The 21,591-nt window shown below is 34.0% G+C and overlaps 1 protein-coding gene across 1 annotated transcript; it reads left to right on the top strand.

Moving 5' to 3' along the window:
- Positions 1–424: 424 nt before the first annotated feature.
- Positions 425–15,622, top strand: LOC127861650 (uncharacterized). The gene is made up of 10 exons (XM_052400338.1): positions 425–523; positions 2,849–2,897; positions 3,335–3,685; positions 3,875–3,976; positions 7,148–7,188; positions 7,819–7,872; positions 9,122–9,181; positions 9,934–9,978; positions 12,232–12,276; positions 15,369–15,622. The coding sequence occupies exons 2-10, from the start codon at positions 2,849–2,851 to the stop codon at positions 15,399–15,401; spliced, it is 780 nt and encodes a 259-aa protein (XP_052256298.1). The 5' UTR covers positions 425–523; the 3' UTR covers positions 15,402–15,622.
- Positions 15,623–21,591: the final 5,969 nt, after the last annotated feature.

Genomic DNA, 21,591 nt, shown 5'->3' with positions numbered 1-21,591 from the left:
TATCTATTGGTATCTGTTATTTGTGTCGTATCTATCTGGAAAACAATGCCGCCCTTTTTGTGCTCTACTTTTTGTGTTGATGGTTCCCGGCTTTGAAAGTAGGTCATACTATTTGAGCCCAAAATGGTTGTCTGCACAGCTGTCAAAACCGGTTGGCCTATTCTAAGGTAAATATTTTGAGTTAGCACGCATAGAATTTAATGACATGCATTTTTTTCTTAAGATTATGCATTTATCTTTCCAATGATGTAGGATGATACAGTGGGTATGCGCTTGATCATGGTAAAAATTGATATCGAACCTCAACTATTTTATCAATCTCCACGCAGAGTTGTCGTTCCTTGCTCTCACATGTTACCGTCGTGCAAGAGATTGCTATTTTATATGTAATATAGAAGGAAGTTAATTGCGCATGCGTAATCTACGGGCGTAGGTTAGGGTTAGTAGGCGTTTAACAGTCTGGCGATTTAGAAGATAGTGTAGCGAAGAACAAACACCAGATAATAATTCAGAATAAAATCCGGTGAGTAATGTTTAATACAAAAACTTGTTCACATAAGAGTTTAAACGATTAAGAAAAACACTTACTGTACTATTTTTGGAATAAACATTCTGTTTGAAATCGATAGAATATACAAATGGCGCAATGTTATTCTCGCAACGTTAAAGTGCATTCAATACTGTTTAAACAGCGTAAGTAAAAACTATTTTACATTTGAAACCGAAACTAATTTTAAATAAATGTTCACGTTTAACATTACTGAAAATATAGAGATTTATTTGGGGAATGTTGGCTCGTGAACAATATTGGTTTCGTGGATGACGTATACCAATTTTTTGTAAACACATTCTACAAACATGTTTTGTTTTGTTTCTTTGTCTGCGTTATAAATAAACTATTGCGTTGTTGTGAATGTTTACGAATGCGTTGCGTTTACTGCTAAATAATAATATGATTTCAACATGATATTTTTAAACAAAAATAAGAAGTGATTGTATAAACCTTTTTTGAAATTGTTTGTTCAAAAGGTTTACAACAAGGAGAAATAATTAAAGCGTTTTATACACAAAAAATGTCGAAATGAGATGAACATTCATGTGCTGTGTCGCTTTGTGTAATTGTAATTGAAAACCAACGCATTAGTTTTCAAAAACGCGCTTTTTTCACAGGAATCACAAGAATTACAGTATCATTGGTTCAAAGTCAACTTTCATACTTTAAAGGTACCTGTTCACATATTTTCGTATTTCACGAATGAAAAAAAAGAGTCATAAAATGAAATCAGCAAACTAAACTGTTATAGTTGGAATAGTTTAACTAATTATAATGACAAGGAAAACGAACACAAACAAACGGGGTTCTTACCCGGGACCTCTCGAAGCAAAAGGTAACGCCCTAACACTCCGCTTTTGAATTCGGACGGTCATTTAATCGCTGCTTTGGTAATATACGTTTTCGATTTATTATCGATGAAAAATGTTACAAACACTATTATGTTCTGGATTTTTATTGCATATTTTCACTGAACTTACGTATACTTGTTCGCTCTATTGCGGTTCCAATTGCGTTTTGATTCTATTTCTCAACATATCTTAATTCAATATTTACATTTTCTCAGACGGGTTTCTGTAGAAAGTCACCAAATTATAAGTATTTGGTTTAAATATTATGTACTTAAACAAATAAAAAATGTTGCAATTATCTTTTTCTGTATTATGTTCAAACAAAACATATACAAAAGTTTATAAAATTATTTAAATATTATGAGGCTCGGGCTGATACAACACAAATAGTTTAGTGCTCGTTCGGAATTGAAATTACGGATAGAACATAGTCAGACTCGATTATGAATAAAAACTGTTTATCAAATAACTACATTAAGGAGCGATAAATAATTCATCTGTACGCTGCATCAACATATTGAAGTGAATAGAGGTTATTGAATACAATGCTATCGATTTAAGCTATCAACCCGTGTATAAGCAGTGCATTGATTTACTATTAATGAATTGAGTTTATCCATAGAGGAACAATAATGGTGCTATTGTTTTTCGACTGAAAAATGTTCGATTGATTGTGTTCTGGCCTTCATTAAACGGCTATGTTGAGTTAAAAGATCATTCAGATATAAATATTATGTTAGGAATTAATTCAATTAATGCACGGAAGTAAATAAACGACATTATTATTTTATTATTCGTACTTATTGTTTTTGAAAATACAAAAACGATGTATATACTGCTTATAACTGTTAATGTTTCAAAGCGGGAAATGTTTTATGGAGAATGCGTGTATGTTTCAAAGTTTTAGAACCAATAAATTGTATGTGGATAAAGCGTATACATTTGTTTTACATCGCCCCGAAAACTGGTTTTACCAATTGAAAGTTAATATTCAGATGTCAACGACATAGTTTGTATGCACGATATCATGCATGTTACAATAAAATGTAACACATAACATAAACAGGCAACTTACTATATGTTTGCATATTCGAGTGAACATATATTGCGCTCCAGTTAAGCGTCGGATTTCAGTTATGTTAAATGTACCGGATGTTTCATACGAAGGATCGCGTTTAGACGAAATCGAGATATCAGGTTGCCACATTTTTTTAAAGATCAGTATTACATTGTGTTTTTACCAAAACATTGCTGAAGTTCTTAACATGATCACGAACCACCGATAGCAACACGAACATCGTCAAAAACATCACATAAAGTGTACTAACCAGTACGTTGTGATGTTGTGTAACTATCTCTGCTAAATTTGTTTTTTAATAATTATGATATTTCTGTTTTTTGTCCACATTGTTCATTATTATTGCATTTTTTTTTATCATTTTAGATGATGCAGCTCCCGTGTTTCTTCCTGATTTTGTGGTTCTATTTTTACGGTAAAACATATGTATTAAATACAATTTTATCAATACATAGAAACAGTGTACACACAACTTAAAGCTTCCAATGTCTAAATGATTTTTGGGACCAGAAGATGCAATTTTTCAAATATTCTAATGTTATATTATCAAAATTGCATTAACTATTATTTGTATTTAATTATTGTTTTCTTTTTAAATTATTTAATGATTTCTGTTTTACCGAATGCCAATTGTTTTGTAAATCTTTTTTTCAGAGATGATAGTTACTGCATACTGTGTGATTTGTTAATGTCTGCACATACGATGTATTTAAATGACAACTAAACTGATAAACGTTTGTTATATACTTTGTCATATAGATCATCGCAAGAACTGTGCGTTAAGAATCACTATAAAGCATAGAATATGCTATTGAAATTTAATATGAAACTGAAGTTTGTATCTTATTTCAGTGCTAAATGGAGGCCAAGGAATGGTTACCATTACAAAGACCAAAGGAACGACGATAGAATGTTCATCCAACACTGAACTTACGTTCAAATTTAAAAAAGCTCTCAACAATGAATATTACGCGATCGCAGAATGTGATAAAATGATACAATCATGTTATATTCTTGAACGAGGTCTGGAAAACACATATAATATTTCATACACTGGTCGTGGGGGAATTCTTCAAATCCTTAGTTTACGTGAAGACACGTGTGGGACATACGAATGTTCTGAAACATACACTCCCCACAATTTCGTCACCGTTGACGTGGTTTCATATGATAATACTCTCGATGTAAATAATGACATCCCAGGTATGCTTGTATTTTCTGTCAAATCTTGCCTGCCTCTTGCCTATTTATAATATTGAGGATTATACATCTCAACATGCATCTGTCATTATATTTATTTAACTACATTTGAACTTTGAAGTTTTTAATTTTACATTATCATAAGCAGAGGTAAATATGCTTATTCATATCTAGCTTATTTATTTATTGCAGGCGTTTCTGCTTGTGCGTCAATACCAATTTACCTGCTGCCGGTTTGCTTTCTTTGTGTCATCCTTGGCTGTGCCATTACTTACGCATGGTTTAAAGCTACAGGTGAGAACATTATTTAAGTGATTAACAAACTAAAATTTAGCGAACATCGAATGATCCGAGGTGGCAATTCATGATGTCATCTTTAATTATATGCCTTTTAAAACAAACGCCAAATTATGAAGTTAAGAGAAATGAAAATCGATATTAATATGTATTAAATAGTATCTATTAAATGTAGTGACAACCATACAGAAAACGCATTCATTGTCGATCTATAGCATATACCTTTTTTGTGACAGTCAAATTCTGCAAATATATATGTGTGTACAATTTAAAAAAATACCACAAGCGTACTTGAACACAATGTACACAAATTGTATTTATATACCACGTCAATAGTTATCTTTTTTTTAAATAATACTTACTATAAAACACGTTTATGATATATGTTATGCTAGACTGACTTTATGTAATACACAAGTTGGAAGTTTTAGCTGCTTACGCGTTGTACATTGTTTATGTCCTTAAGCAAAAATAATAATAAATGCGCTTAATTCACCGCAGTTCTTCGCTCTTTGGATGTAGAATGTATTTAATATTGCAGTCACAGTGCATTGAGTTCGACTTTTTAAAGTTGTCCAAATGAACGGCCACGAAAACTGCAAACACTGATGTAATTTACTTTTATTTGTCTACAATGGTGAGATTTTGCAAACACATCAACGAGAAACACGTAATTGATGTACGATCACTCATAATTTTATACAGCATTCACACAAATTCCACTTATGATTACAAAGATGAAGCTAAGTGTTAGCACGAAATATCTTCGAAATAACACGAACAAAATATTCGACGTATATCCTGACTTTGAAATAAAATGAGAATAATAACGTTTTAAAACAATTACGTTAAAACAAAGATCTATTTAATTATTGTTGTTTTTGCCACTTGTTAGTCGCATATTCTCCGCCGAAAGTAAATACACTTATATACACATTATATGTGTTCTCACGTGGCTTATTATGAGTTTATTTTTTCACCATCTTAATATGGTATTTTAATTTTTGATGACCACACATTTTCTTTCGACATTTTCACATCACAATTAAAAAGCCGCGGTATGCGAAAATGGATCTTCGCTCTCAACATATGGCATGAGACCGATTATCGCATGACGCAGGTCTTTAAAATCTCTTTGTTTCATATGGCATTGAATGATACAACTAAGCAAAATACTTTTCGCTAGGATATTGATGTCAAACTGTGTTATTTGTAGCAAAATGGCACATTTCGGTAGCCTACGGAGCTTTTCAAGAACATTTCCATACCGATTGATTGAGTATGGCAAATATTTGTGGTTAGATAATACAACGTTTGTCGTCTTATCATTACATTATATTATTTCGATGTTTTTTTGTTTTCTCCTGTTGAAAGCAACACTGTGCTATCAACGTGTATCAATATTCCATTATGTCTTCCCCTCACGATTTAGTGACGGATGCCGAGTAAAAATGCGGAGATTGCCATCGATGCGATAAATATAAGTTTATTTAACATAAGTATTATTTTAACATACTTCAAACACAATAAAATCGACGATGTTCAAAACAAATCTTTTTGTAGTTTTCCGTTGAGTTTAGGCGAATATGGATAAACTATTTCCGAGTGTCATTTTTTTTCAATTAACAGCGTATTACTTATCATTATGAAACAATAACGAAATGGAATGTATATGCTTATAAAAATAAAACATATTTCTTTTGATATTTGTTTTCTGCTTTACATAATGAAATAATGGTTTTATAGATCTTTTAGTAGAATTGTATTGTTTTTTCCCGTTTCTCTGCCGTTGATCCGATAAGGAATCGGCTGTTATTAAGGTCGCTAATTAATAGCCTCAGCCTTTGCTTCGCGCGTGTATGTGTGTATTACATAGTTTATTTACAGGTCTCGCTGCTTCTTCGCCAATGCATCTATATGCTGACTTGTTCCTGAGACCGTTAAGGAGAGCTGTGTCACGCGAATTTAACGTTAAACGCAGTGGACTATTTTCATTATTCGAACATGTTATGTAAAGCATACTCCACCGCGCCGCGAACTCTTTCTCGATACGGATGCGGGTTGAGTGTAAAGCTATTTTATCTCAAAGACAATACTAAACAAATACAGCCGTTTGCCTGTAATTTTCGAGTTTTGAGTGATCTGGCAAACAGAAGTTCCTTGCACGCCGATTAAAAAAAAACACTATTAACGTTAGTTGTTATTGCAAAAAACTAAAATTGTTGTGTTTGTGGAATTATTTTCAAAAAATTATTAGTCATTCAACACTTAGTCATTCGTACTTATATGTATGATATAACCACTAGTAAACTTAAAATCGTTCCCTCACAAAAGTAAAAAAACTTATGGTTTATGTATTGTTTTAACAATATATATGATTCAAATATCAAACTCAAAATATCAATACTGGGAGATTTTGAATATGTTAAAGCGAATTGATACGAGTTGAATGTCAACATTCTATTAAATATTAATTGACAACCTTTTCCTGGTACAATCAACTAAATATTGTGTTTTTTCGCGTGCAATTTACAAAGACCAAGTTAACTCTGATATCGACACGTTTACACGGTTTGTTGTAAAACAAATGTGTGTCTATGTGTCATATTTAGGAATCTGAACGGACTGATACAGATTTCCAAACAGTGTACATGGTTTTGCTGTTGAAGTATTTTTCTTCGTGTTGTTTGTTCATTTTCTGATTCTATGTCTTTTGATCTCATATTCATCAACGTATATAATCGCTTTTAATAATTATAACATAGTGTTTGCACATAGTTAACGACGACACAAGGTGTATACGTTTTATTGCTTTTGGCTTAAGCTTAAGGCTTGACAAGCCTTTATACCGGTTAAACCATTGTACGGTTTTTATTGACCGTTCAGAGTCGATGACTCCAGTTTTGATGTGTTGTTGAGTGTTTTTATGAAATGAAGTGTTTCGTAAAAGACTGGCTGATAATATCAATATGTTTCTGATATTGTCTTTGAAGTTTAGTAATTGCTCGAACTAACGAAGATGTTTATGCTGGTATATATATATCATGTCGACTTCTTTGCATTTTATGTCTAGACATTTGAATTTTATTCTGAAAACGACATAACGTACATTTATTTTAATTATTGCATGGTCAAACTGGTTAAGGAAATTACCTGTTTTATTTTCAGTTTGGAAGACGGTCGCGACAGATTGCTTATCTTTCTTAAAGGTAACATCCAATCAGTATAAATACAAATACAAATTGTACCATAATTGTTTACAGTGAATGTTCGTCAACAGTTTTGACAGCGACTGACCACGAAAATAACTAGCAAACTTACAATAAATTCACATCAATCGAAACCAGCATCTCATTATCAAATCTGATCTATTTTACATGTATAGGTTTCATGTTCATTTAACAATATTGACTTGTTTTAAAATCCACTTAGTTCACACAAAACAACAGCATAAAAAGTGTTGTAAAATAAGCATAATTGCCCTAAACTTTGTTGTCACAAACTTAAACGAATAAATTGCGAATATATCAATCCTCGTAATGTCACCAAAAAAAACCCCCCATAACAACAGAACTTTTCGAATTATACAATCGTTTCGCGTTTGTATCCCTTTATGATTAAATCGTCAAAATATGTATATAATGGATATTTTAGAGCATGGTAAATGTTCAGTATAAGTGTTTCCTTGAAAAAAACAACAACACAAGTACAATGAAAATTTGTAAATCAGAAACTTGGGTGATTAGGATAGGATATACATGCATTGAAAATTGACATATGTACACAATAAATTGCAAATTGTATGACATTATTGCCACGAATAACGGATATACTTTTAGATGGAAAACGATACGCCAGCACACAACGTCGGTACACTACAGGCGTCAGGCCAGGTAGGAGTTTACCGATATGTTTGTAAATTGAACGTTAAATGGCCGTTCCTTAGATAACCTTCAGAAATATTTGATTAAACGGACACACTTTAAAAAAATATTGTAGGTTAAACAATAATCGATCAGTTAATAGTACTGACAAATGACCTTACAATTTTCTTCAATATTAGCACATTGCCAATTAACCTGTATAATTTGTGAATATTTTCTGCATGTTTGTCAGATTAACTAAGCACATCGTGAAACTTGCCTTAATTATTGTTCTCATGATATCTGCAGAGAATTTGAAATACGTTTTCGGTCCGATAACCACCAGGGTCGGACAATTTTTTAAAATTGCTATAGTTTAATGTGTTAGCACTCTAAAAGTCTCAGTTTTAGTCCAATATTTATGAAACGCGTTCGGGGCAGTTTTGAAAATTGCTTTGCCGAATACGATGATGTATCCGGTTCTTTAAAAAACGGTCGCCAGGGGGCTGCGTAGTTGACCTGGTATTAATACTGTGAAACCTTTTGAACATTCTCGTAGTAACATCATTAACCATCGTGACACATGCTCAGAAAATTATGTTCTAATTAACCCCGCTCATATTGTATTCACCATTTAAATACAACACACCGTTTTGCCGCTTATAGAATCGTGGTATTTGTATAATGCTGCATAGTTGTACCCTACATTTCATGTATGTTGGAAAAAAACTCGCCCGAAAAATAAGAATATATGTTTTCCAAAGAAAAGCGATATTTTTTAAACAATAAAAGGAAAGCAAACTGTAGACTTGTATGGGACATGTAAATGTTTATGTATTTTTATTCGGTAATATTCATGTTATGCGTGCTAACTGAAATGACATTTAAAAAAAAGTAAACTGCTTTATGTCCATTCTACAATTTTTGTTGATAAATGCCGTAAATAACACACCGTATAGCGAGTTATTATATAAAACAAAGTAAATGATATAAGATGTCAATATAATTGACAAGTATTAAAATTTTGCAGTTTATGTTAAACTAAGATTTTTTAATCATTGTAATTAAATTGTAATTCAATTTTGTCAAATGTATATACATTGTACCCAATATACATCTGTTTATTGCTTTATTATTCATAATGAAACAAACGTGGTTATATAATTCCCTGATCCAAACTTCTCAAATAATGATACTTTATCTAATACAGACTATTGATTTTTAATTCCTCATCAACTTTCATACGTTTAAATACGAATATTGGTTGTTTTGTTTTCAGCGCAGGAGCGATTGCTCCACACAACCACTTGTGGAAGATACGGAGTTAAAAAACAAACAAGTGAGTAATACATAATATATATTCAAATGAAGATACTTGCCTTATTAAACAGTAATACGGTTTTTATAAAGATACTCTCAATTCTTTAGTATCATGTTTTCATATATTAATTGTAGTTCAGATGTAGACCATATCAATTGTCCGGAATTCAAACTAACTCAAACACCATAACATCAAATCATTTGTTCACAGTGACAAGAAAAACATGGTCAATCAGGACGTGTTATGTGTTTAGCCGAAACTTTGCTACTTCATTTATCTAGTTTGAAATATTTCAGAATAAAAAAAAAATATTTCAATATATCTTTATGAGGCGATATGTCAAGAAACATTGAACACCTTGTTACCTTTAAGGTCAATATAATACACAAAAGGAATTAATGATTTCGTATTACATAAGCATCGTTTTAATTCTTTATGGGTGTTATATCAAAGTTAGTGATATTTCTATGTTCCAATGTTTAGTTAAACTTAAATTTGTTTTAATAACCATGAATGCATCAATTTTGTTATAAAAGTGTTGGGGTCTATTTCACTGCGAAACAGTGTTGAATCCTATTGAGCCTCTCTGAGAACAAATCACATGTGATATAAGAATTGTATGTAATCTGGAGACCGTAATTCTTCAAGCAACTGTCTAATACAACATTTGTTAATTAATGTATTATATAAGTACGAATAGTGAGACGTATATTAGATATTTTTCTATTTACCTATTCGGTGCAGTGAACATTTTGCTGAATTCGTTCCAGCCTGTTGTCGATGAATGCAAGAGTATGGATGCTGACAGCTGTATGGTAATTTAAAGCTATTGCACAAAGACTACGACGAAACACTGTTGCAGTGATGTTTACAATAGGTGTCACATTGTTAGAAACATGAAACTCCGACGTAAATGCAGACATACATAACAAGTTTATACGGCGTACATTTAATAATGCAATATTGCCCCCAACCAGAGTTTTAGTTTACAAAATTGTTCTTGTGCCGTATTGGCCCTATCAAAATTATATTTAAACATAGATTACACTATATTTATTAAAACAAAGGATTTGTGTTAAAGAACCTTCTATTTGTATTACCTCATATCGCACGTACATTGGTCTCACATATACCATTTATATTGATAAATTCCCTAAATAATAAACTGAATAAATATGTACCAAATGAGACAATGTAAATGTGCGTATCAATGACTTTTGTATACATGTTATAACGTTTAGTAATTTAGTAAAAACTAAATTAATTTTATGGCCGTATTATGCAATCCAGTTTTTGTCAATTTTTAATGTGTATACACAATCAACATATGTCGATTACTATATTTTCAATTAACGATTCCAATGTCAACCATTCTGACACGGTATGTCGAGAACTATCATCAGCATGTTACTTTTAAGGTCAGTACTTTTAGAAAAATAAACAAAACAATAAATTACGTAAGCCTATTCTCAATCATTTGTAGATATAAAACGTTTAATTTTACATATCGTGTTCGGTGAACAGTTTGCTTTATTCGTTTCAGCCTGTTATCGATGAAGGAAACATTCTGAAAACATACATCTGTATAGTAATTAAAAGTAGTTTTCCTTCATACAGAGCTTGACGATTACATTGCCTTTATTAAAATGAAAATCCTCTATCATTACCGACATATAAATCAAGTGTTAAAGACTTATATATAATTATGAATCTCTGCACGCAACCAGAAATAAAGGATATTTTTCTCAACCTTCAATGGTGCCCTCAAAAAACTTACATTGTAATATAGTTTACAATAGTTTATTAACAAAGGACTTTTGTTTAACAATTTGAATTTACATTACCTCAGCTCCTACGTAACTATGTCTCATATGCGATTATTGAATTTATTACATTACTTCATTCATATAAGATACTTAGTTTCTTTAACGTGCGCTGTGATTTGGCGTATGCATGGGTTAGTGAGTCAGCAAAAAATGTTGGCTATAAAAATTGTGTACGTACGTTCTTACTTGACAAGTGACCCAAGTAAGTTGCCATCTTTCAGTGCAAATTCTTTCTTCGCCGAAGGTCAATGTTATTGAAATTCCGAAAATAATATTGATTTTGTCATATTGTAGGAGGAGGACAATCCAAAGACTGACTCTATCATAAATTTTAACAATCAAAACTAAATGTTAATCTTTTAACTTGAAATTTTGTCCAAACGTACAGCGGCGAAATTGTTTGTAACGTTGTTGGCTTTTGCTAGATCGATACATTTCGAGACATTGGTTTTACAGTCGATAACAGTGAATTCGCCATTAGATATAATTGTTTGAGATGATAAGAGCTTTCCTTTAACGCGTTTCAGCTACGCATACAATTAACAAAACCATTGGAGGTGTACGTAAAATGAACCGAATAACATTCTTTACCTTTTAGAATTCGTTTTTATTAATGTTGAAAAATTGACTAACGTTTGGTAAAACTCATCATAAATCATTAAACAACACTTCTTTAATTTGATTCATTTTTTATACCATTGACACGTTTTAAAGACAGATACATATTGAAAGAACTCCATATACCAATTCTTGTTAAAAAGAGATGAACTTGATAAAAAACTAATTGATATTGATAAAATGTCGATTGATTCCTTTTCGTTTTAAATCACCGGCTTTTTAACTCGAGCAAGATTATTATCACATCAAAGTCAAGTATATACATTGTACGTGACAAAAAAATGCTAACTATTATTTCATACTGAATTCGTTGTGATGCAATGAATGCAAATTAAATATTTACGATAAATATGGATGTTCTGGCGAATCAACGACTTTTTTTGTATTTAAGAAATCCCCTATACCTCCTGTTTTCTGACGTCATGTTTCAAAATCCTTAACTGCAAAAGTTCAGGACTTTTTATGGGTACTTGTAGACATATAGTAGAAACAGAAAAACCAACTTTCAAAACTTTTGCAATTAGTTCTACGTTGACCCTTATTTTTGGGTAGATTGACTAGCCTAATAAAACATGAGCTTATGTGTGTTTGTGAAAAATAACAATACTTATGTTTGTATTACAGGTCAACAGTGATGAAACCTCAACTATGAATCGTGGCAATTGTATGGTAATGCAAACTGGTTTATTGAAATCATTGCTGAACTGTATTTAACATGCTTAACTATACCTATTCGAAAGAGAGGTAAACAAACGAGACGTAAGTTCAAACAATAATATTAAATTGACAACAATATTTAACTGAAGCCGGAGAGTTTAAAACTAAAATTAAATGTATTTTAACCTTCTCGTACACGTGCATGGGTAATCACTGCTTGTCAAAGGAATGGACATCTGTTTATGTTTTAACATCCAAATTTGTTTTAAGCATATTTTACCAATCTTACGCACGCAGCTTCAGTTTATACCACTGCAGCAGGAAAACACATCGGATAACAACTTATCGAACTTTAGCACAGTTACATTATATGAAGAATACTGTCTTAATTTCAACAAACATCTTTTTGAATTAAGCACAACACACAATAATGATACACTTGCTTTAATTAAATACATTAATGTCGTGTTTTCGAAAAAGGCATATCCCGGCGAACTGACGCCGATATTTGTTGACGACCAAAAGGAATGTTAAATCTTTGCAATAGTAATTTTAGGAACACACTTCAAATATACTCAGTGTTAACTGTATGTATATTTAGTAACTGGCGTAAAGTATCCATAAGCGGTAAACTAGACGTAATAAAAGAACAATTTTTACATCGTTATACATTTCACGATATGTTTCACAATGTAAAAGTTTGTAACTCATAGCAGTGAGTATATTGGAAGTGGGTTCCTAAAATTACTATTGCAAAACATGTTTACTGTTTGCTATCTTAAACAAAAGTTTACATATCTCAGACAGTTGTTGACGTTGCTGCTTCAGCGAAGCAGCTCGTCTAAGTTATCATTCCGTGAAAAATTCTTAACAATGGCGACCTATGTAAAAGACCGAGCCAGTCCGATTGAGTTAGCTAAATTTTATCAATCGGCACACCACGCTGATTATAATTGATAAAAGGTAAAGGCAGCTTTATTCCCGTCCTCTTTCAAATTTATCAAGAGGTTCGGGACAGGAACCGTTTTTTTTCGTACCCACATTATTTTTCGTACCCACATTTTTTTTCGTACCCACATTTTTTATCTCTAACAATCTATGTACCGGTACTAAGGCTGAATGGGGCAAGTTCCACACGGGTACTGCTTCCCCGTACCCCGGGTACTTTGAAGTATACTTCAACGTACACCGATTTTAAAATGACACTTTTGGTACCCCGGTATACTTTCCTAATAAAAAAAATTCGTACCCAAATTTGTTTTCGTAATAAATTGTTCGTACCCAATTGGTTTCGTAACCATTTTTTTTCGTACCCAATTTTTTTTTGTACCCAATTGTTTTCGTTTTTACGTACCCAATTGTTTTTAAGCGTGGGGATATTGTGGTTATCTCCGCCGTCTGTCCGTCCGTCTGTTCGTCCGTCCGTTTTGGCCACTATCTCCTCCTACACTTTAATCACTATAACTTTGAAATTTACACACATGGTAGCTATGAGCATATGTGCGACCCTGCACTATTTGAAATTTTGATCTGACCACTGGGTCAAAAGTTATAGGGGTTGGGTTGGGGCCGGGTAAGAGATTTTCACTCATTTTTATGCCCCCGGTATGGTGCATCGGCCATAACTTTTGCAATATTGGAGATAGCAACTTGATATTTGGCATGCATGCGTTTCTCATGGAGCTGCACATTTTGAGTGGTGAAATGTCAAGGACAAAGCTATCCTTCAAGGTCAAAGGTAAAAAACAAATCCAATGGAAGTAATACGCTTTAAAAGGAGTTAAGAGTAACGAACCTGCCAAAAAAAAAATAAATCAAAGCGGCGCATGAGGGGGCATTGTGTTTCTGACAAACACATCTCTTGTTTTATGTTATTTTACATTAACTTCTTATTTCTACACCGATTCACTTCCAATTGATACTGAACATCCCTTATGACAATACGGTCAATCTCAACTATACATGGCCCTATTACCTACTCTGGGATGCCCCCTGGGTCACACATGCGGCGTGGGGATATGCGTCGGCCTCTGCCTCGCCATTTCTAGTTTAAAATACAAATATGAGAACTCGAATAATATTTACATTAGAACATCACTCTATGCTAGACAACAACTCGCGTGAGCTAAACTAGTATACATACTACTTCATACTTTAATATTTGAAAAATGTAACCTGATCATGACCTTGGTGAACAAAGGTTGCATTATAGTTATTATGGTGATTCAATTGATGTGTAATGTGCTTTATGGCATTTATGACATCTGTATAGTTTCATAAAACAAATCATACCTTTGACGAAATTGCTGCTACGGAACTCAAAGATGATATAACTTTTTTCCAATGATCAGGATTAGGTCGATATGTTCTTGTTACACTTTACTCTGCATATGTATTATTGAAATCATTTTATCGAAGACATATTAAGCACTTAATTGCTACTAAATTGCATAATTATTGAGCAGCCATTTTGTTTCTGGCAGCTATTTTGGACGCCATCTTCAATTTGTATATTGACCGGTAACACACGTTTGCGCTTCTTTATTCATATTTAACATCTATAAAAATACTAAAATGACACTGTAATGCATACAAAAATGCACATGTATATGTTTGCACAAATAAGACCGAAAATGGCCGCCATCTTGAATTTATCAAAGCCCTCAAAGATGCAAGCCCGGCATCATGAGAATTCTTTATCAGTAACATGTCACCTAACAAGAAACACTTTAACATTTCACATACACCTCAATGTCGAGTTTAGTGAAAAATTGCCACGTTTCTGCCGGACTTTAGCAAACACTTAATCAAAATGTTTATCTTGAAATATTTAGGCCGAGTTGAATCTGGAAGGGTTGGGTCAAAAAGGAGCCCACCAGGTAAAATCTATAATTATGTGTTACTCCTCCAGAAAAAAGATATGATTTCATTGCCTTTGGAGCCAACTTGTTTTCTCTACATTCAATAAACACAAGCAATGGTGATCGATACAGTGTTGTTTATGTGCAAATGACCTAAGATATTTGTATAGACTGTCATATATCGATCTATTAAATGTTGATTTATTTCAATGTATCATTTATATATGTCTCATTTAACTTCAGATGAAAGACCACATAACCGATGGAGACACATAAGCGCACTCAAGTTTAAATGAGAGGAAAGGCTGTAAACACAACTATCTGCGTCGAATCCAGAGTCAAAACACTTCGAGGAAAATCACTTTTAGCAGAATAATATGGACATAAAAAAGGACACAAACTGATTTTAGATACAAACCGGTGTCAAACATATGTCGTTAAACCCCCAAAAACGAAGTTTAGGGGGGTAAATAGGAGTGAGCTTGTCTGTCATTCTGTCGATCGGTCGGTCGGTCGGTCTGTCTGTCTGTCTGTCTGTCTGTCGGTCCGTATTAAGTGTCCGCTCTCTAATTTAAGTTGTTTTCATCCGATCTTCACCAAACTTGGTCAGGTGTTGTATCTAAATGAAATCTAGGTCAAGTTCGAATATGGGTCATGCCGGGTCAAAAACTAGTTTACGGGGTCACTTAGTGCATTTTAAACATTGAGCATTGTGTCCGCTCTCTAATTCAAGTAGTTTTCATCCGAACTTCACCAAACTTGGTCAGAAGTTGTATCTAGATGATGTCAAGGCAAAGTTCGAACATGGGTCATGGCAGGTCAAAAACTAGGTCACGGGGTCACTTAGTGCGTTTTAAACATTGAGCATGGTGTCCGCCCTCTAATTCAAGTTAGTTTTCATCTATTCTTCACCAAACTTGGTCAGAAGTTATATCTAGATGATGTCTAGGGTCAAAAACTAGGTCATTGGGTCACTGAGTGCGTTTGAAACATTCAGCATGGTGTCCGCTCTCTTATTCAAGTAGTTTTCATCCGATCTTCACCAAAGTTGGTCAGAAGTTTTATCTAGATGATCTTAAGGCCAAGTTCGAACATGGGCCATGCCAGATCAAAAACTAGGTCACGGGGACACTTAGTACGTTATACACATTCAGCATGGTGTCCGCTTTCTAATTCAAGTAGTTTTCATCCGATCTTCACCACGCTTGGTCAGAAGTTGTATCTAGATGATGTATAGGTCAAGTTTGAACATGGGCCATGTCGGGTCAAAAACTAGGTCACGGGATCACTTAGTACGTTTTAAACATTGCGCATTGTGTCCGCTGTTTTTTTGTGATGACAACATGCATAATATTCTGTGTCAATGCGGCATGTGGGGTTAGTCGTAACGTTTGTGACAAAGCTCTAGTTAGTTTTTGCCATGACTTGAATATAATGTGACAATGTCGAATGGATTCAAAAATTAGTGTTGTATCCACTTGTATTCACTTGTATGCATCTTACTCAGTTTATTTATCGTCAATATTGTTTTTATAATCCACCTCGCATTTCCACTTATAACGTATATGTCCACTTATTATGGATGATGCCATATATTATTAGTGTGTGGTGTATACACCATATTGATGTAAAATACACTGATGTGCAGAGTTTTAATATTTTGGTACAATGAAAACAATTGTGCATAGAGTGTATATATTTTTTTCTCTCATTTATTTCTCACATTTCTTTACAATGAAGTATACATCGATAATAACCAGAAAACGGAATACATAAAAAAGTGTTGTGAAAAATGTACCTTTTTGTACTTTACATGTCAAATATTTAGCGTATGCGTGAAAACATTTTAAACAATGTTAACAGTGTCAATGTCATAAAAAGAACTTTGTGATTTATCGCAAAACATAAAATTAATAATTTATTTTTACAAAACATAGAAGGTTTTTTATCTAGAAAAATATAAGGAAAATAGTGTCAATCCAATACAGACGCTGCGTATTTAGACTTACATTTTACTATTAATAATAATATGATTAAAACTAGTTTAAACGACAAACGGGACGACTTTTACTTTGAAATTGTGAATTTTCCGTTCCTAGATGGCAACATCCCTAAAGGTCCATCCTTTGGTATTTACATTTCGCAGTTGGTACGTTATGCCAGAGCATGTTCCTGTATTAAAGCTTTTAATGATCGTAATCGTATATTAACAAAGAAATTGCTTAAACAAGGCTTTTTGTATAATAACCTTAGAAGTAAATTCGCTAAATTTCACTCAAAGTATGGTGATTCAATTACTAAATATAATGTTTCTTTAAAATGGCATTTAACCAATGGAATTTCACACCCATCATTTTATGGAGATGTTTTGAAGCGTGTTCGCAAATAAAAATATCTTAAAGATAATGTTTATATTAAACTTTTCAATTTAATAAACTCATTTTTTATCAAAAAGTATGATGTTAACGTACATAAAAACACGTGCTTGTTGGTTTTCGATTCACTATATCTTTCTTCTCTTAATATTTGGAATCATTCATGGAATTACCATTTTATACGTTTGATTCTTAAATATTTAATTACCTAAGCTGGTTTTATTGGTTATTCAATTTTACAGTACCGCCCTTTAATATTTTTATTTTTATGTTACAGTACTGCCCCTGGATTGTGTTTCACGTCATCGTGTCTTCGCTTGTCAATTACGTCATACTCTTTCTCTGTTCCTGGCTACATTGATTTTTGTGACGTCATCGCTTTTATATTGCTTCATACCACTTTATACTTTAACTGTTTTAATCTACATGCATAGGTCATTGGGTTTAAAGCGTTCAATTTTAATCATATTTTCACTCTGACAGGCGTTTCTTGTTTGATTTATTTTTTAGCAGTCACACAAACAACCAAGCTATGTAACATGGATCTTTTTCACCCATTATGGCTGCTTCTTCCTGTATTTGCGCGATGATGATCTGAAATATTAACTTAATGACGCTATATTCTTTATTTTTCTTTAAAGAAGGATTGTAGTTGACACTTGTTCGTAGTTTCATTTCATTGTTCCTCAAAAAGTTGAAACTCTGTTGCTCTGGTATCTTTCCTACCATTGAGTAATTAAATGATAATGAAATTGAATGCGTTTTAATTCTTATTCCCTTTTATTATTGTTTAATTTGAGTTACAATGCTATGAGGTTAAATTTTATTTACATTTAAATGTATCATGAATATTGCTGGGCCAAGTGTAAGGTTGAGCGCTCTAAAACCGGTTTAAACCCCCAATGCTTTGCATTGACCGTTCCAAGGCGGTGACCCCAGCTTTATTCTTATGTGTGTTTATGTTGTTTTGTATTGTGCTGTTTTGTGTTGTGTTGTACTGTTTGAGCAATTGGTCACTTGCCTTAAATAAAGGACCCACTAGAGTGGAAACCCTCTAAACCGGATCCTCTCTTTACCTGAATCCTCTCCAAACCGGACAAATTGTCCGGTCCCATTATTTTCCCTATAAAACCATAAGTAAAATATCTCCTCAAAACCGGAATCCCCTCAATTCCAAATACCGGTCATTCTTTGGATCAAAATTGGGTTATTTCATACATAATTGTACCTCTCTAAAGCGCTCAGGGTCGGTTTATTACACCTCAGACCTAGTCTCAAAAAGTTGAGAATAGCGGATTAAAGACGCGTGAAATTAATAAAGGTGGTCGAAAATTTGCAAACTGTAAAAATCACATAACAATTTATAGATACTTGTCCTGTGATGTACATATCGCTCAATAGATCTGATAATACTGATTATAATTACTGAAAACAAACATAGTTCTTTATTGTGGTTTGTTGTCACCTAACACATTCATGCATGTATAAAATTGTTTGTTTTTCAGGTTGCACTGTTTGATCTATGTTGTGACTGATATTGCTTTCGAATTAACATATTAAAGGGGCCTTTTCACAGATTTTGGCATTTTTTAACTTATTCATTAAATGCTTTATATTGATAAATGTAAACATTGGATCGTAAAAGCTCCAGTAAAAAATCAAGAATAAAATTTAAAAAAGGAAAAGAACATTGCCCGGAGCAGGTTTCGAACCAGTGACCCCTGGAGTCCTGCCAGAGTCCTGAAGTAAAAACGCTTTAGCCTACTGAGCTATTCCGCCGAGTACATATACTTGACGTATTTTATACCTTCTATAAGCAATCTTCGTAGTTTCACAAAATTTAACGACAAAAACAGAACTCTCCAAATTATTCAATCGTTTCGCGTTGCAACGCTTTATAACTTTTAGGTTTTAAAATCGTCAAAAGATGCATATAATGGCTATATTAGACCATGGTAAATGTTCAGTATTACTGTTTCCTCACTAATATCATAACTTAAACGAAAATTTGCGAATCTGAAACAACTTTTTTCAATTTTGTCAATTTACCAAAGCGTGAAAAGATCCCTTTAAGCGATGTGTTTTTTATGTGATGCAATATGAATTAATGTTATCTGTAAATAAACTTTGAAGATTTGGTGAAAGTGTTTTTTTCCACATAAGGCTATGTATTTGACCTTCTAAGAGTAAAAAAAGTCAATGTCCCCTTTAAACCGAAATCCTCTCTAAACCGGAATTTCCTCTCGGTCCCGGGGATGTCCGGTTTAGAGGGGTTCCACTTTAATTGTTTATAATAAGAATTCAATACTGCCCCAGCAGCTGGAGTTTCACTTCTTTATATTGTAATCGAATTTTTGTGAGTATTTGTTTTTCTATTGAGAATGTTTTTTTTTTTAAATTGTTTTGCCATAACATTTCTCTGAATAGCATTATTAATGTTTTGTAGAAGGTATGAATCACCTGAATTGAACCCATTTTTTGGTGTTGTACATATTTATTTTTTTACGAGGGCAATCTCAGATTATTTTTTTATTCTCGTATTCGCATGATAAATTTATATTGAAATCTGCGTAAAGACATGGCTATGGTTGAAATTTGGGGTAAAATATAGGGTTTTTTTCAACGTGGTTGAGTCTATATCGGTAACATTTGTGTTCCATTTGTTTTCAATAATGTCATTGCCTTCGATTTTAAATTAAATATTGTATATAAATTTATAAGTGTATTTTGTTTTTGGCCTGAGGCGTAGCCCTAAGTCTATAGCAATGATACAAATTTCTGAGACAGTCAGAATTGGCTGGCTGCCAAAACCCACGAATGAATGAATTCCTAAAAGTCCGATTTACCACTTGGCGGTAATTCATGCGCAATCAAAGAAGTTCTTCGCAGATCTCAATAACCCGCCTTGTAAATACAGAACCTCACTATATAACAAAACATAAAACGTGTAAACAAATATTATTGAAGCAAAATTGCTAAGCATTGGCAACGACAGTTTTTATGATTGTTTGCATATTCATGCGAAAATAAGTTCCTCACTAGACGGTCTAGCCCGAAAAGATACGAGTGTCTACGGAGACAGTAAGAAGAACTTTTTTCTGATACATTTTTTGAAGACATTACATTTGGTATTTATAAACATATTTTGATATTGTTATTTTATTTTGCGTTAACGAGACATTCAAGAAAAAAGAAAATAAAAAAAAACAACAACAAATATTAATGATCATTCTCGGAAATATACGAAGTTACCGGATATGATATTTCACTGCGCAGATCGAGCGCGCAAATCGAGCGCGAAAAGTTATACGTGAGACAACGTACACAATCTGTACACCGTTCTTTATCAGGGTAAAGGCCCAGTCTCACTATGATGCCGGCGGAGCCCCTTTGCGTGATCCGGGATGAACCGGGGCTCTACCGGGATGAACCGGAGCTCTATCGGGGACGACCGGGATGAACCGGGGAAAACCGGGGCTCCACCGGGAAAGTATTAAAATGTTTTATACCTCCGGGATGAATCGGGAGTCACCGGAAAGGACCGGCAACGACCGGCGCGGCACCGGGAACCACCGGGACGGCACTGGAAACAACCGGGACGGCACCGTAGCTCCGCCGGGGTCCATACAGACCTCGCCAGAGCTACGGCAACGCCCCGGTGAATGCCGTTAGAGTCCCGGTATAGCTACGGTATATAAGAAAACAGGCGCTATGCCGGAACGCCACCGGCATTCACCGGGGCTCCGCCGGGGCATTACCGGCGACGACAGGGGTAAAACCGGGGCGTTGCCGTAGCTCTGCCGGGGTCTGATGCCGGTATATACACGGTGAGTGCCAGCGGTGTTACGGTATACCGGGGCTCTGCCGGCTTTCACCGGAGCTCAACCGGGGAACTACCGGCGACAACCGGGGCTCTGCCGGGACGCTGCCGGCTTTCACCGGGGCACTACCGGCGACAACCGGAGCTCTGCCGGGGCTTCACCGGGTCAAACCGTAGCCAGTCCGGGTTGACCTGGACTCTGCCGGGCCGTTGACCGGCTTCAACCGGGGCGGCACCGTGAAATAGTGTGATTGTGTTAAAAAAATTATAC

This window comes from Dreissena polymorpha, chromosome 16 (assembly GCF_020536995.1).
Source record: "Dreissena polymorpha isolate Duluth1 chromosome 16, UMN_Dpol_1.0, whole genome shotgun sequence".
Lineage (NCBI taxonomy): Eukaryota > Metazoa > Mollusca > Bivalvia > Myida > Dreissenidae > Dreissena > Dreissena polymorpha.
This window is presented reverse-complemented; position numbering and strand designations above follow the sequence as displayed.

What these genes read in the sequence shown, in the direction of transcription:
- LOC127861650 (XM_052400338.1), top strand. Translation starts at nt 2,849, where the DNA reads ATGATGCAGCTCCCGTGTTTCTTCCTGATTTTGTGGTTCTATTTTTAC. An exon ending in TTTGTGGTTCTATTTTTACG is followed by an intron (nt 2,898 to 3,334) that starts GTAAAACATATG and finishes ATCTTATTTCAG; the next exon opens with TGCTAAATGGAGGCCAAGGA. An exon ending in ATTGCTTATCTTTCTTAAAG is followed by an intron (nt 7,189 to 7,818) that starts GTAACATCCAAT and finishes ATATACTTTTAG; the next exon opens with ATGGAAAACGATACGCCAGC.